Source organism: Geotrypetes seraphini, chromosome 3, assembly GCF_902459505.1.
Source record: "Geotrypetes seraphini chromosome 3, aGeoSer1.1, whole genome shotgun sequence".
Taxonomy (NCBI): Eukaryota; Metazoa; Chordata; class Amphibia; order Gymnophiona; family Dermophiidae; genus Geotrypetes; species Geotrypetes seraphini.
Window position 1 is genome coordinate 15,283,228 of NC_047086.1, and position 15,866 is coordinate 15,299,093.

Consider the following 15,866-nt stretch of genomic DNA (forward strand, 5'->3'; position numbering starts at 1 on the left):
CATCAACATCTTCTCTCATATCAAGCAGTATTTTGGAGTAAAGACATGGAACAATTACCGTATTTTCACTCATATACCGCGCACCCGTGTAAAATGCGCACACGGGTATAGCGCGCGGGAAACTGTAATTTATGTAAATAAATTTTTATATACTGCGCACACCCCTATACCGCGCATGCCGCCCCGACTCTCCCGTCGCTGCCTGACTCTCCTTTCGCCTGCCCCGACTCTCCTCTGGCCAGCCCGACTCTCCTTTAGCCTGCCCCGACTTTCCTCTGGCCAGCCCGGCTCTCCTTTAGCCCGCCCCAACTTTCCTCTCCCCCTTGAAGTCCTGTCCCCCCTTGAAGTCCTGTCCCCACCCTGAAAGCCTGATGCCCCCCCTGACGTCCGATTCACCCCCCCGCAGGACCGCTCGCACCCCCACCCCGAAGGACCGCTCGCATACGCACCCGCACTCCCACCCCGAAGGACCGCTCGCACCCCCACAGCCTCCCCACCCCCCCATCATGTAGAAGCTGCCTACCATTGTCCTGCTGCTTTCTCTGCCGGCAGTCCTGCCCCTTCTCTTAGCCCTGTGTTTATGCTACTTCCTCTTCCGGCGGTCCCGCCCTTTCTCTGATGTCAGAGAAAGGGCGGGACCACCGGAAGAGGAAGCAGCATAGACGCAGGGCTAAGAGAAGGGGCAGGACCGCCGGCAGAGGAAGCAGCAGGACGACGGTAGGCAGCTTCTACATGATGGGGGGTGGGGAGGCTGTGGGGGTGCGAGCGGTCCTTCGGGGTGGGGGTGCATGTTCGAGTGCGAGCGGTCCTTCGGGTTGGGGGTGCGAGCGGTCCTGCGGGGTGAATCGGACGTCGGGGGGGGGGGGAACTATGTAAAAGAAAAAAGGGATAACGCGTTCACGAATATAACGCGCATGGTTATACTTGGTTTGTAAAAATCGTGTATAACGCGTGCGTTATATGCGTGAAAATACGGTACTTGTGCTTGCTAATACTTATGGCGAATTCAGGACACCTAAAAGCATATCTATTCCTGAAGTACTTAGGAAGCTGATTGGCACAATCTTTTCCACATTAACTGATCTCTAGAGCCGCTATTCACTAGTTTTAACTTGTCAGTTCTACTTAATTTGTAGCATTTTTTAATCATTGTAAACCGCATAGAATTTCACGGTTCTGCGGTATATACACTTATTATTATTATTATTATTATTATTTTCTCAACAACTGAATATGATGAAGTGACCCCCCTCCCCCTGAACCTCAAACTCTGGCTCTTCAAAGCAAGGTGTATTTTTAAACTACGTTCACTGATTTTTTTTATCGTCCATGGTGAAACACCAGATTGCATGCTAAATTTAATTGAAATATCACCCAAAGACAAATACAATCTGATCAGCAGCCATATGAGAATAACATTCTCAAATCCTAGAGGAATCAAATACACAATTAGTCACTCTACAACAGGGGTCTCAAAGTCCCTCCTTGAGAGCTGCAATCCAGTCAGGTTTTCAGGATTTCCCCAATGAATATGCATTGAAAGCAGTGCATGCACATAGATCTCATGCATATTCATTGGGGAAATCCTGAAAATCCGACTGGATTGCGGCCCTCAAGGAGGGACTTTGAGATCCCTGCTCTACAACCTAGGTGCACTCATTTAGGCCAAGAAAACCCCAAGTGCGCCTAAGGTTTTAACCCTAAGACTGGTTCATAGACAAAACCGCCGAAGACAAAGGCGCGCACCGACAACTGAGCGCAAGATGGAAGTGCGCTGAAGAAAAAGAGTGTTTTTAGGGGCTCCGAAGAGGGATTTTGTTGGAGAACCCCCCCTCCACTTTACTTAATACAGATCGCGGTGGCATTGTGGGGGGTTTGGGGGGTTGTAACCGCTCTCATTATACTGGAAACTTAACTGTTTCCCTGTTTTTTAGGGAAAAAGTGAAGTTTTCAGTAAAATGTGGGGGTTCCCCCCCACACCCCCTGTCGGAGCCCTTTAAAACAGTCATTTTCTTCGGTGTGCGCCTCCACGTTGCGCTCAGTTGTCTGCGCGTGCCTTTGTCCCGGCACGCATTTGACCTGACACCCTAAGACTGCGTAGGCACTGCTAGGTATGATTCTATAAATGACGCCTAGCAGATGATTGGCATATGCTCAACGAAGCCGTTTATCAGGGCCTTTATGCCTGGTCACTTTGCTTTTTATTCAACTATTTTATATGGCTCTTAGTAAACATTGGCCATCTTTCATCTGCCCTTGTTTCACTCGTCAAACTGGTTACTGGAAAACCATCCCATAGGAAATCTAAACAAGTTAAAAGGATCTGAACTGCGTATATTCTGTGCATTAGGTCATCATATAATCTACCTCTTGGGATTATAGGAATAAGGAAAACTAATCTTAGGTGCCAAGAAGAGTTATTTTGGGTAGGGCTCTTTCTCCTTCCACCTCCATTGTACATCACTCAGAAGGACTTGTTGACACTTGACATAGTAAATAATTCACTCTTATCACATATGTATTTTCTAGGGCTTCATAACCAAGGGCTCCTTTTACTAAGCCGCGTTAGGGCATTAATGTGCGGAATAGCGCGCGCTAAATTGCCCCGCACGCTAGACGCTAACACCAGCATTGAGCTGGCGTTAGTTCTAGCCGCGTAGTGCGGGTTTAGCATGTGCTAAAATGCTGCGTTCGCTAAAAACGCTAACGCAGCTTAGTAAAAGGAGCCCCAAGTCTTTCTGTGGTTAGCGTCATTTTTGTTTATCTGTATGTAAAAAGTAACAGTGAATTTGCGTGGAGACATTGAGATTTGGACTCCCACAGAGTTCTCTTTTGTCCCAGTAGTTTAATATTTATTGATAGGTTTTGGCAGTATTCCTTCATCTAAGGGCCTACGGTTTCAGGTGTACAATGTTCCCCCAGTCGTTCGCGGTTGGCGGTTAGTGGTCCCGGTCATTCACGGTATTTTCCGACTGCGAACCACCGACAAGGAGAGGGCAGCGGGAGAGGCAGGAGAGAGTAGCTGGAGCGCTGCGAGTGCAGGAAATCACTTGCGGTACGCTCCGACCGCCTCTTCCTGCACTAAGTCGGGCCTTATCCAATCAGGAGCTGGTTTGACACGCAGCTCCTGATTGGATAAGGCCTGACTTAGTGCTGGAAGAGGCGGTCGGAGCATACCGCTAGTTATTTCCTGCACTCGCGGCGCTCAGGCTGCTCTCCTGCTGCCTTCTTCAGGCTCCCCATGAAAAAACGTATTCGCGGTTTTTTGAGATTCGGGGGGGTTCCTGAAACGGAACCCCCGCGAATATCGGGGGAGTACTGTATATGGATGTCATACAGCTGCTTTAATTCTGCTTATTTCTGTAGTCTATGCTTGTGATACCCACGGAAAGTTGGCGATCAGATGATTGCATGGCCCTGAGTGTGAATCAAATGGAGCTGTGAGCCTTTGGAGGTCCCTTCTATGAAATTCTGCCTTTTTCAGATTGCATGCTTTTGTCTGCACACATCCTCTCCCACTTCTGACATGGGCTTGTATGTCCTTTACCAGGTTGGCTGTGCAGTAGCCTTCAGCAAGAAGCATGGATTTAAGAGAAACCATGAACTAGCATGACATCAGATATCTAAAGTAAACTGATGTTGGTCTGATCTTTTATATTGTGCAAATTGAATATATAGTAAATGTTAGTGAAGTGTGTGTCTATAGGAGAAGTCCTTGTTCAGAACAGTAATGCTCTATATTTTTCTGGGGCTTTTTGGGTAGGAACAACTTTTCAGCCAAACAGCAACTCATCGGTGAATCCCGACCACCTGAACTACTTCCGATTTGCAGGCGAGATCCTGGGCCTAGCTCTGTACCATCGGCAGCTGGTCAACATCTACTTTACCAGGTCTTTCTACAAGCACATCCTGGGTAGGAGCTTTTGCCATATCCTTTAGAACTGGGAGGAAAAACAGGCGTGGTTGATCTCGGTAGCCTAGGGTAGAATTGTCACCATGGATGGAATTTTGCAGGCAGAGGATGTTGAAACAAGTGGCTATAAACTGTTCTTAGCTTTTATTTTTTATTACATAATATTTTAAGATATTATAGAATATGATTATAGAATTATATGTTGTATTCTAAATGTTATATTAAGGAAAATCAAGTGTGTATCTATAAGATATGTTGGGTTTTTTTGTCACATTTGTTGTAATATGTAAAAATGAATAAAAAATAAAATAAATAAATAAATGAATTGCATACAGTCCAGGTAGATAAGTTTTAAATATCTATTTTGCTGATAGTTTCCATCTCTCTTGCTGCTGTGGGTTTTAATGGTTATCTCTTCGGCCTCCCTTCATTGAACTCTTAATTCTGTTTCTGTGACATGTGCAAATGGCATAATTTCCCACTGCCATCTTTTGCACTATCCTATTGTGTCTGTAGAGGGCAGTCTGTTACTAAAATCCAACAAAAACGTAAGGGTAAAAGGGGATGGGACTTGTATACCACTTTTTCTGTGTGTTTACACTAGAGAATGACACGGGGACAAATTTTTCCCCGTCCCCACGGGAACTCATTTTCCCGTCCCACCCCCACGAGTTATTTTCCTGTCCTTGCCCCATTCCTGCAAGCTCCATCTTCATCTGCACAAGCCCGAAACCCTTTAAAATCCTAAGTAGCAACATTCTAGAGCTCAGATTGTGATGTCATAATGCCTCATTCCACCAATGCCTAAGCTCCGTCCTCATCCGCACAAGCCTCAAACCCTTTAAAATCCTAAGTAGCAACATTCTAGAGTCAGATTGTGATGTCATAATGCCTCATTCCACCAATGCCTAAGCTCCGTCCTCATCTGCACAAGCCTCAAACCCTTTTAAATCATAAGTGTTCAAGGCTTGTTCCATTAAGGCAGAGCTTACAGGAATGGGACAGGACGGGAAAATGAGTTCCCACGGGGATGGGGAAAAATTTATCCCCGTGTTATTCTCTAGTGTAAACACACAGAAAAAGCGGTATACATATTTTACATAAGTTCTTATTTTGTACCTGGGGCAATGAAGTGTTAAGCGATTTGTCACAAGGAGCTGCAGTGAGAATCGATTTCACAAGCTCGGGGTGCTGAGGCAGCTGGTAGGCCACTCCTCCAAAATCTACCCTGGACACGCTTTGTTTTCGCAGGGATTCCGGTAAACTATCAGGATGTGGCCTCAATTGATCCAGAATATGCCAAGAACCTGCAATGGATTTTGGATAATGATATCAGCGACCTGGGTCTGGAGCTGACCTTCTCGGTGGAGACAGATGTTTTTGGAGCAATGGAAGAAGTACCTCTGAAGCCAGGAGGCTCGAGCATCCTCGTCACCCAAGAGAACAAAGTGAGGATCTGATCTATCTTATCTTGGTCGTGTCTCATTTGTAAACCTGCTAGAAATAGCTGTTTCGGTCCTGGAGAATTTTAATTTTTTTTTTGCAGGATTTGAGAACTTGATTTGAAGCAACATAAAAATGTATAGAGAAATGAAAATATATCTGCACCTTAGATCCTATGCAGCTTCATCAATCTCGTATTGACCCAGGAAAAGTTATCACAACCTGCAGAGATTCTATTACACTGGAACTGGGAATTGAGCAGGAAGGATTTTGAGTTGAGATTGCACATCTAGAGACCTCACTAAATACCCTTCACTGTTTACAAACAGTACAAAATGCTGCGATTCAGTTGTTAGGCCATGCATATATTCGTGATCATGCGATTCCTCTGTATTTGAAATTCCACTGGAATTTAGGATCAAATTTAAGATTTTGATGTTGGCACATAGAACATTATTTGAGTTGCAACCGTTATATCTGTCTAACTTAAGGCCTCTTCTAACAAACTGCGCTAGCAGGGTGAGCTGCCCTGAATGCCCCGTGCTGCTCAGAGTTCCTATGAGCGTCGGGAGCAGTGAAGGCCATTCAGCGCGGCTCTCTGTGCTACAAACTGCTAGTGTTGTTTTATGCGCCTAGACCAGGGGTGGGCAACTCTGGTCCTCAAGGGCCGGAATCCAGTCGAGTTAAAAGCAGTGCATGCAAATAGCTCTCATGCATATTCATTGGGGATATCCTGAAAACCCGACTGGATTCCGGCCCTCGAGGACTGGAGTTGCCCATCCCTATCCTAGGCAGTTATTAAGATCATTGAACTATAAGAGAGTCGTCGTATCCCATACTCTAAAGCAGGGGTAGGGAACTCCGGTCCTCGAGAGCCATATTCCAGTCAGGTTTTCAGGATTTCCCCAATGAATATGCATGAGATCTATTTGCATGCACTACTTCCAATGCATACTCATTGGGGAAATCCTGAAAACCAGACTGGAATACGGCTCTCGAAGACCGGAGTTCCCTACCCCTGCTTTAGAGTATGGGATAGGACGACTCTCTTATAGTTCAACGATCTTAATAATTAGATTGTTATATTTTAAATATTAGGAATGTTACTTTTTTCTTTTTCCCTTTTCTTTTGTATTTAAATGGAGTTATTTTCATAATTTGGATTGAATTATATCTTAAACTGCTTTGATCCTTTTTTGGCTTTTCATATGCGGTATATAAAGATTTGAATACACATAAACGTCACCAAATTTCAAAAAACATTTGGTGTGCAGAAGGAAAAGTCTCAGAAACTTAAATGACACTTTACTTAGTGCTCACAGTGCTTTCAGTCACAGGCAACTACACACCTTAAAATCCAATTTTAGTAAAATGTGACTTTGGTGTTCCCTGCAACACTGTGCATGCTGTTTTCATTCATGCCAGTGGCGGCCAATGTTTTGCAATTTCAGCGCTGCTGCGTCAGGGAACTATGGGTATAAATAACACAGCAAAGCTTAATCCAGAGTCTGTGAATGTCCTGACATGTTAACTGGTTAATGCTTCCCTGCCTTGGCCTGACCCAGCAAAGAATGATATGATATTGTATACAAGATATAAAATAACACCATTAATTATAAGCATTTTTAATGTAAAAATGAAAAAAAAGAAGCCTAAGCACTAAAGGGGCAATTTAATAAGTGGGTATCTCCATTTAGACAACTCAATGCCACGCAGATGGGTCCCAGATTCCATTACAGAATACCGTATTTTCACGCATATAACACGTGCGTTATACACGATTTTACAAGCGAGACCAGAAGGCTTTGAGCATGCGCAAATGCTCAAAGCCTAGTCCAGCCCGGCACAGGAAGAAGGAGGATCTCTCTCGCACCGCCCAGCCCAGCCCAACCCAATGAGGGAGGATCTTCGGGCACTGGCACATCCTGTGCATTGGTGCTGGTGCCGGTGCCCAATCGGGTAAGAGTTGTCATTGCGGTGCTGGGGGGGATGTAGGATCACGGGGGAGGGGGGGTGTCGCTAGCGGGGGGGGGAGGATGCCGGTTCGCAGGGGGAATGCCGGATTCGAATTAAAAAAAAAATGCTCTCTCGGGTAAGCGAGCGGGGGGGGGGAGGATGCCGGTTCGGAGTAGGCGGGAGGAGGTTTTAGGATGCGTGGTATACGCGTATGCGCGCTATATTAAACTTTCTTTACATAAATTTGTGTTCCCCGCGCGCTATACCCATGTGCACGTTTTACACGGGTGCGCGGTATATGGGTGAAAATACGGTACTAGCGTAACCTGCTATCAAATCACCTGCAGTTAGTATGGCGAGCATAGGATGACAACCATGATTAACCAAAGGGGACAAGAGGGCTCCCTGTGGTATTACATTACATTACATTACATTAGGGATTTCTATTCCGCCATTACCTTGCGGTTCAAGGCGGATTACAAAAGGTTAATTTAAAAAAGACAGAATTACAATGATTAGCTAGAGAGGTAAGTTGTAGATCTTAAGAGCATTTAGAGGTCGTGTTGTTATTGCTGTTTCAGGAATTTCTTGAAAAGTGTGGTTTTTATTTCTTTTCTGAATGTCCTATAGTCTGGGGTGGTCATCAGAAGGTTGGAGATCTGGTTGTCCAGTCTTGCGGCTTGAGTGGCTAGGAGGCCGTCGTGTAGTTTTGTTCTTTTTACTTCTTTGATTGGGGGGGGTATGAATGGTGAGTGCGTTTTTCTGTGTCTGGTACTGGGTGCTTGGATGAGGCGATTGTTCAGGTATGATGGGCTGTCTCCGTGTAGGGTTTTAAATAATATGCAGTAAAATTTGAAGTGGATTCTTTCTTGGATTGGGAGCCAGTGTGAGTTGATGAAGGCTTCAGTGATGTGGTCATGTTTTTTCAATGAGTAGATGAGTCTCAAAGCTGTATTTTGGATTGATTGGAGTTGTCTTATCGTAGTTGCAGGACATGGAAGGAAGAGTATGTTACAGTAGTCCAATATACCTAGTATTAGGGATTGTACTATAAGTTGGAATTGTGTTCTTTCAAAGAATTTTCGGACTTGTCTCAGGTTTCTCATGATTGCGAATGATTTTTGAATTGTTTTATTTATTTGTGGTTGCATTGTGCAGCATCTGTCTATGGTCATGCCTAGTAGTTTTATGGTGGTTTGGATGGGATATTTGGTTGCGTTTATGTCTAGGTTGGTTGTGGTTTGGATTTTGTCATTTTCTAGGAGGTATTCCATATTTTATCGGTTTAGGTTGCAATGGAATAGATCTTAATAGAACGCTTTGGCTCCTGTGGCCCAGGAATGACGAGAACAACTGGAGCACTTGATCGTTGACACCGGTATTCCAGTCATATGTGAGTGGCAAGGGCACATAAAGCTTAACAATTCTGTAATCGGCACATATAAATGGTACCCTCTCGTGCCCTTTAATGCTTTGCCCATGTGAACGCCGCCTTTATTTCTGTGCCACATAACTTACATGTGCCCTTACAGAACAGCTCTTAGATGTGTTCACGCCTCTTGTGTGTTAGTATTCGGTACACTTAAAGTGGCATAGAATTCGCCTTTAATAAAGAAAATGGGAGTCAAATAAAGAATCGCTAACCCCAGCAATATATCAATATTGAAAAAAATCTATAATAATCAGGGGTAGTAAAAGTAAAGAAATATGACCCCTCGCAGCCCCTGTCCAAGGGAGCGGCAGCTGAAGAGGTCGTATCTGCTGAAACCAGTGGGCCAAGAGAGAGTCCTGAAGAGGTCGGATATAAGCCCTGGCCCCAGGGGACAACCTCCAGCGTGGCTGCCATGAAGCCCAGTACCTGAAGGTAATGCCAAGCATTTCCAAGAGATGCTGAATTTGTCTCCGGAGCTTCTGTTTGCATGGCTTTGGAAGAAGAGAATGGCCAGATACTCCAGACTCTGAGTTGGGTCCAGACGGCTTTTCCTGAAGTTGACAATCCAGCCCAAACCCCAGCGAAGCCTAAGAAACAGGATGGAAGAGTTAGAATATATTGCCCTAAATGGAAAGATAGATATAGTAGGCATCTCTGAAACCTGGTGGAAGGAAGATAACCAATGGGACATTGTCATATCAGGATACAAACTATATCATCATGATAGGGTGGATTGAATTGGTGGAGACATAGTGTTATATATTAAAGAGGGCTTTAAATAGAAAATCCTACAGGACCCAAAACAGACCTTGGAATCCTTATGAAAAGAAAAAGAGTTAGCGATAGGAGGGTACTGCTGTCCACCTGGCCAGAATGAACAAACAGATGTTTGAAATTAAGGAGGCTAAGATCTCTGGTGAATTTCCGAAGGTCTGCCTGCAATTTTTCACAGTGTGCATGTGTTTTAACAATTTGATCACCTCGTTCGTTCTTCCGATTTCCAGATCATTTATAAATACGTTGACTATCACAAGTCCCAGCATATGTCGCTGCGACACTCTACTATTCGCCCTCCTCCGTTGAGAAAAATGGCCGTTTAACCCTACCCTCTGTTTTCTGTGCAAAAACCAATTCCTAATCCACAACGGAACATTGCCTCCTGTCTCATGACTCTTTCATTTTCTCAGGAGCCTCTCATGAGAAACTTTGCCAAAAGCTTTCTGAAAATCTAGATTTATTGATGTGTTATTATTTCAGATGCTTTACCCCTGATGTAGGCCCTTGCTGAAATGTGGCTGTGATGGATCTGATTGTTGTCAGTAAAATCCATCTTGCGCCATTCTGCTGATGGCTCTTTGTTCTCTATCCTGTCCTGTCTCCAGGTTGATGAATCTCTATTAGATTGTAATTAGAGAATGACACAGTGGTGGTTACCCGCGGCTAGCCGCGTTTAGCCGCGGGTAACCCTCCAAAACAGTAACCAAAAAAAATGGTCACTGCGAGTTCGGGGACGACCCTGTGGAGCGGTGAATGGTAGCAAGGGGCGGTGAACGAGCGTTCAAACCGGCACCCATTCTCTCCCGCCGGCCGTGCATCTCCCTCCCTCCTTTTCCCTTACCTTTTCTTCTTAAAACTGGCCATTTCTATAAGGCTACGAGCTGTATTGCAGCCGGAGCCTTGAAGTCGTGTCGCGTTGCCTGCTGGTAAAAGTCTCCTCTGACGCAACTTCCTGTTTCCAGTTGCATCGGAAGAGACTTCTAGCAGGCAACCTGACGCGACTTCAAGGCTCCGGCTGTAATACAGCTCATAGCCTTATAGAAATCGCCAGTTTTAAGAAGAAAAGGTAAGGGAAAAGGAGGGAGGGAGGTAAATGCATGGCTGGCCGGCGGGAGGGAGCTGCTGGATCACATGAAGGGTGTTGGGGGTGGGGGGATGGAAAGGAGAAGACGCTAAAGACGGGAACGGGGACGGGGCGGTGAAAGAGACAACGGGGCGGTGAAGGGGACGGCAGAGACAGGGACGGGGCGGTGAAAGGGACAGCGGGGACGGGGCAGTGACGGGGACAGAATTTTCCCCCGTGTCATTCTCTAGTTGTAAGCTCCCCTGGACAGGGATTCTCTCTACTGTGCGTCTGTAAAACACTGCATACACCTAGTAGTGCTAATTAAATGTTTAATTTTAGAAGTAGTAAAACCCCAGGCTAAAGGATTGCCAGGTGACCAGAGCGTCCTGGAGAGGGTTAAGTGCTACTAATTGAAAACCCAGATCCTACCATCTATACAGCTTTAAATAGACCACCAAAAGCCTCTTCTGTTGTGCTAAGTCGTATGTGCCTGCTTGGAAAAGGGTCTTCTGTTCAACCAAATAGGAAGTGAAGCTGTTTTATTTTTGTCCCTGTTTGTAGCTGCTTCAGAGATCCTTTCGTCTGTTGTGGAAACTGCCAGACTAAAGCCCCTTGTTGCAGTTTCCCTTTACCCTAATCTCTTCCAGGCCTTCCCTGGTGCTCTCGGCAGTGTCATGGACTGGGTAATTTTCTGACACTGACGCTTTTCTGGAGCTGGATATTCATGGTCCCTATGTCTGAGCTATGTTTGTTAATTTTTTTTCCCCATAATCAGGCAGCAATATTAGACGTACATACATAAGTAATAAGATGGTCTGCGTGACATTTGGAGCATTGAGATAAAGCATCAAATTACTGCGTCTCAATGGCCACGAATTTGGTCTTGGAGGTTGAGATGTACAATGTCTGCATCTATGAGTCAAACATGGTTTTTTTTTTATTACATAAAGTATTTTGGACCCCAGTTCGGTTGCATAGAGTAGATAGTTCCAAATCTGTTGGCATTGTCATCTGGAAGTTGGGACGTTGAATCATTTACTATACTATTGTCCTTTGATACTAAAATTCTTGAGATTGATTTGGAATCAGGGTAATAATTTATTAGAAAATCCAGTGGCACTATCATATGATACCATTTTATTTGGAACATCTATGAGGGCAAAAAGTCAAATTTTGGCAAAAAATAACAAACCTTTGTTTATAATGACGGGGGTTGACATGCAGCTTATTTTAAAGAATTGGAAAAATTGGGATAGATGAAATTATTCATTCTGGTGGGAATCCCTATGTTATGTCTTTAAAATGGAAAAGTTTGTGGCCATTCAGAAGGGTTATTATAAAAAATGTATGAAAGTTTGGGAACCATTAATTAAATATTGTAAGGATCGATTTATTTATATGAATGAGAAAAACATACACATCCGGGGAGGGGGGAGAGGGACATGTTTTAGCACTGGTTAAGAGGTATAGATAGGTTGTTTATAGATATTTTTTATGAGATGTTGATCAATTGGAAAATGAGAGGGGGAAAATAAGTCTTGTCTTTATTCTATTAAGTTTATTGTGATGTAATGTTAATATTTTATGTAAATGCATCATCTTCTCTGCACAATTGAAGTTTTGAAAACGAATAAAGAATTTTAAAAAAAAGTAATAAGATACTCAATTTGTCAATAGTCAATAAAGTATTTCTTAAAACAAGTTCAGTTCAACATGTAACGTGTGCCTTCAGACCTCTCTTTGTTACTATTAGTTCATAAGCTGTTATGTGGATAATTCACCACTTGGGGTCATTGTTTACTTTCAGATGTTACCAAAGTGGCTTTTATTTTCTGTTTTTTTTTTGTAATAAATAGAGGCTTTGAGGCTAACTGCATGATGATTTTATGGTGCGTTTGCAGATCTATAATTAGATTTGTTTATGAATATGGAAGAACACCTGAGAAATCATATTGAGTAAATATTATTGGCTTGCTGTGGTCTTCATGACTTTGTGAAGGGTTTTGAGGTGCTCGAGGATAGCTAAAGCTTATCATTTCAAACAAAGATTGCCTCTGTACATTTACACAAAGTTAAACGGACCGTGGCTTAGCAGACCACCCAGCTAACCACATGCTCTCGGTATGCTTAAAAGAGTGGTCTTAATCCAGAGAGTTGCTGAAAATTAGGCAATTAAAAAAGAAAAGAGACTATCAGCTGTGAAAGCTGACTTGGTCCGTTCAGTCTGCTCTCTTGTCCGTGCTGTTTGTGCACCCACAGACTTCCTTAGCGCCCACCACCCCCAACCCTTTCTTATCCAACTACGACTCCTTTATGTTTATCCCAAGCATGCTGGAATTCTGCCACTCTTTGGAAAGCTTTTCCATGTCCACCACTCCTCTGTTGCGTTCCTGCTAAGCTTCATGCGACGAGCTCTTGTCCTTGGATTTGACTGAAAGAAGTGTAGATTAGAGAGCTGCACGGGAACGGGGATGACGGGAATCCCGCGGGACCCGCGGGTTCCCCCTTCGGATCACGGGGATCCCATGGGGACGCCCCCTAGGGTCGCAGGGATCCCATGGGGACGCCCCTCATGCTCTCGGGGATCCCGCGGGGTTCAATGCGAGGCTCATCTGATTTTCCTACCTGCCCTGCTGCGAGGCTCCTCTTCCTTTTCCTGCCTGCCCTGCTGTAGCACACATAGCCAATCGGAAGTCTTCCCCGATGTCAGTGCTGACGTCGGAGGGAGAGCTTAAGCAAAGCCCTCCTTTCCTCCAACGTCAGCATTGACATTGGGAAGATTTCCGGTCGGCTTTGTGCGGCAGGGCAGGTAGGGAAAAGGCAGTGGCGTACCAAAGGGGGGGAGGTCCGCCCCGGGTGCAGCCATGGGGGGAGAGTGTGCACAGCCGGTCAGGTCCCCTTACCTTTGTGGCACTTTCCCCGACTGACCGACAACAGGCCCGGCCGACAAACCTCCCTGCCCTGTAGCCGCAAATCTAAATTATCTTCTTACAGCAGCTTCAATACTCCAGCTGCTGTAAGAAGGTAATTTAGATGTGCGGCTACAGGGCAGGGAGGTTTGTCGGACCGGGGCTGTTCTGTTGTCAGCGGGGAAGCGCCACAAAGGTAAGGGGCAGAGAGGGAGAAAGGGAGGAAAGGTGGAGTGGAGAAGAAAAGACGCTTAAGGGAAATGGGTAAAACTGAGGGGGGGAGAAGGACGCTGAAAGCACTGGGGAAGACAAAGGGGTGGAGAAGGACGCTGAAAGGACATGGGGAAGACAAAGGGGGGAGAAGGACGCTGAAAGCACATGGGGTAGACAAAGGGGGGAGAAGGACACTGAAAGCACATGTGGAAGACAGAGGGGGGGAGAAGGATGCTGACAGGACATGGGGAAGATGGGGGGAGAAGGACGCTGAAAGGAAATGGGGAAGAGAGAGTGGGGAGAAGACGCTGGCAGGGAAGAAGACAGAGATGCCAGACTATGGGGGGAGTGGAGGGAAGAAGATGGGTGCCAGACCAATTTGGAAGGGGGGAGAAAGGGAGAGGCACAGTAACAGAGCAAATGGAATACGCAGAGAGAAGAGAGATAGTGGATGGAAGGAATTGATTGAGAACATGAGGAAAGCAGAACCCAGGCAACAAAGGTAGGAAAAAAAAATCTTTTTTTTTTTTTTTTGCTTCAGGATAAAGTAGTATATTAGTTGTGTTGATAAAAATTAATAAACATTAGAGGCTCTGGTAGAAACCCGTTTACAAAGTATGTATTCTTCCCAATTAATATTTCCAAATTAATAAAGTCTTTTTGCTTATTTTTAAATGGGTTTCTACCAGAACCTTTAATTCAGTAGCATAATTAAATGAAATAACTATTTCTGAAGTTTATAGGGACGGACGGGGACTAAGGGGATTCCTCGCGGGGACGGGCGGGGACAGAGGGGATTCCTCGTGGGGACGGGTGGAACTTTGGCAGGGACGGGTGGGATTTCTGTCCCCGCGCAACTCTTTAGTGTAGATAAAACGTAAATAATAGCACCATAAATGACAGCAGAAAAAGACCCATATGGGGGATGGGAGGGAGGGGGATATATTAGGTATTTAAGATATTATGGGCTCCTTTTACTAAGGTGCGCTAGCGTTTTTAGCACGCGCTTAAGATTAGCGCTCGCAAACCACGCGCTAAATGGAAAATACTAACGCAAGCTCTATGGAGGTGTTAGCGTTTAGCGCGCGCTAAAAACGCTAGCTCACCTTTGTAAAAGGAGCCCTATATTGAGAATGTTTTAAGAAAGGAATTGTATGTATTATATGTTTTTCTTGAGTGTATGGAACTGGGTGGGAGAGTGGGAGAAAATGTTTTTCTTTTTTAGTATTAATGGAAAGATGCAAGTGATGTTTACTGAATTATTTCTGTATTAATTTCATACACTGTTGTTAGATTAGAAAATCAATAAAGATTTTTTTTTTAAGAAAAAGACTGGTATCCTGTGTGCCAGAGCCGCGCCTGCCACTCTCAGTGAGCCCCACTCACCTAAGCAGTCCTTCTTTTTAGACATGGATGTTTCTTTTGAATATTGTTCTTGGACATCCTACTCAAAACACGCATTCTTGCTATTTGGACAAGCTACAGTGTGAAACGTGAATTCTAATGTGTCCAAATCAGTATTTGGACATTTTAGCGGATGGCTATAACAGCGGAACCTGGCTAGGCCCGCTCACTGAACACACCCATTCACGTATGCCCCACCACCCCTATCCTTCCTAACACAAAATTCTACAGATGGTGAAAATTAGCCGTTTATTGCAAATTACACATTAAATATATAAACAGTCTAACATCATAACACAAAATTCCCGAGCTACCTTAAACAAAAGTTATGGCCTCCGACCCCGCCATGCTAGCAAGGATCTGAGGGGTGGCATGTCCCCCACATGCTCCATTCTCCTGGGTCACCTGACCCACCAGGCACGGCTCCCAGCTGGCCCATCGCTCATCTCCTAATGAGCCCAGCAGCCAGTAGCTCAGGATACTGCACCCCGAGTCACCACAACCCGGCCCTCTGAGCTGTGACCCAAAGGGTGGGCGGACGGGAAAAGCTGCCTCGGAGGACCAGGTAAGCTCTGAGTTCTCCTAAGTCTTGGCTTTTAAACCCCACCCTCCCGATGCTCTCCCCAGCTGTAGTCTGCCAATAACAGGTCTTCCCCGCGGCGGGAAAGACCCACCAGCCTATCCCCTGCCTCAGTCCTCTACCTGACCGGCCCCGCACCTACGACGGGCTACCATGCGGCCTCCCAGCTCCGT

At 45.2% G+C, this 15,866-nt stretch overlaps 1 protein-coding gene across 4 annotated transcripts in view; it reads left to right on the plus strand.

The window, feature by feature from the left end:
* The window catches only part of HACE1 (HECT domain and ankyrin repeat containing E3 ubiquitin protein ligase 1), a 293,187-nt gene that overhangs the window by 214,975 nt on the left and 62,346 nt on the right, over positions 1–15,866 (plus strand). For all 4 annotated transcript variants that reach the window (XM_033937256.1, XM_033937255.1, XM_033937257.1 and 1 more), the window contains 2 exons: positions 3,764–3,913; positions 5,165–5,361. In XM_033937256.1, the coding sequence (XP_033793147.1) occupies positions 3,764–3,913; positions 5,165–5,361 (347 nt within the window). The remainder of the gene's footprint in view (positions 1–3,763; positions 3,914–5,164; positions 5,362–15,866) is intronic.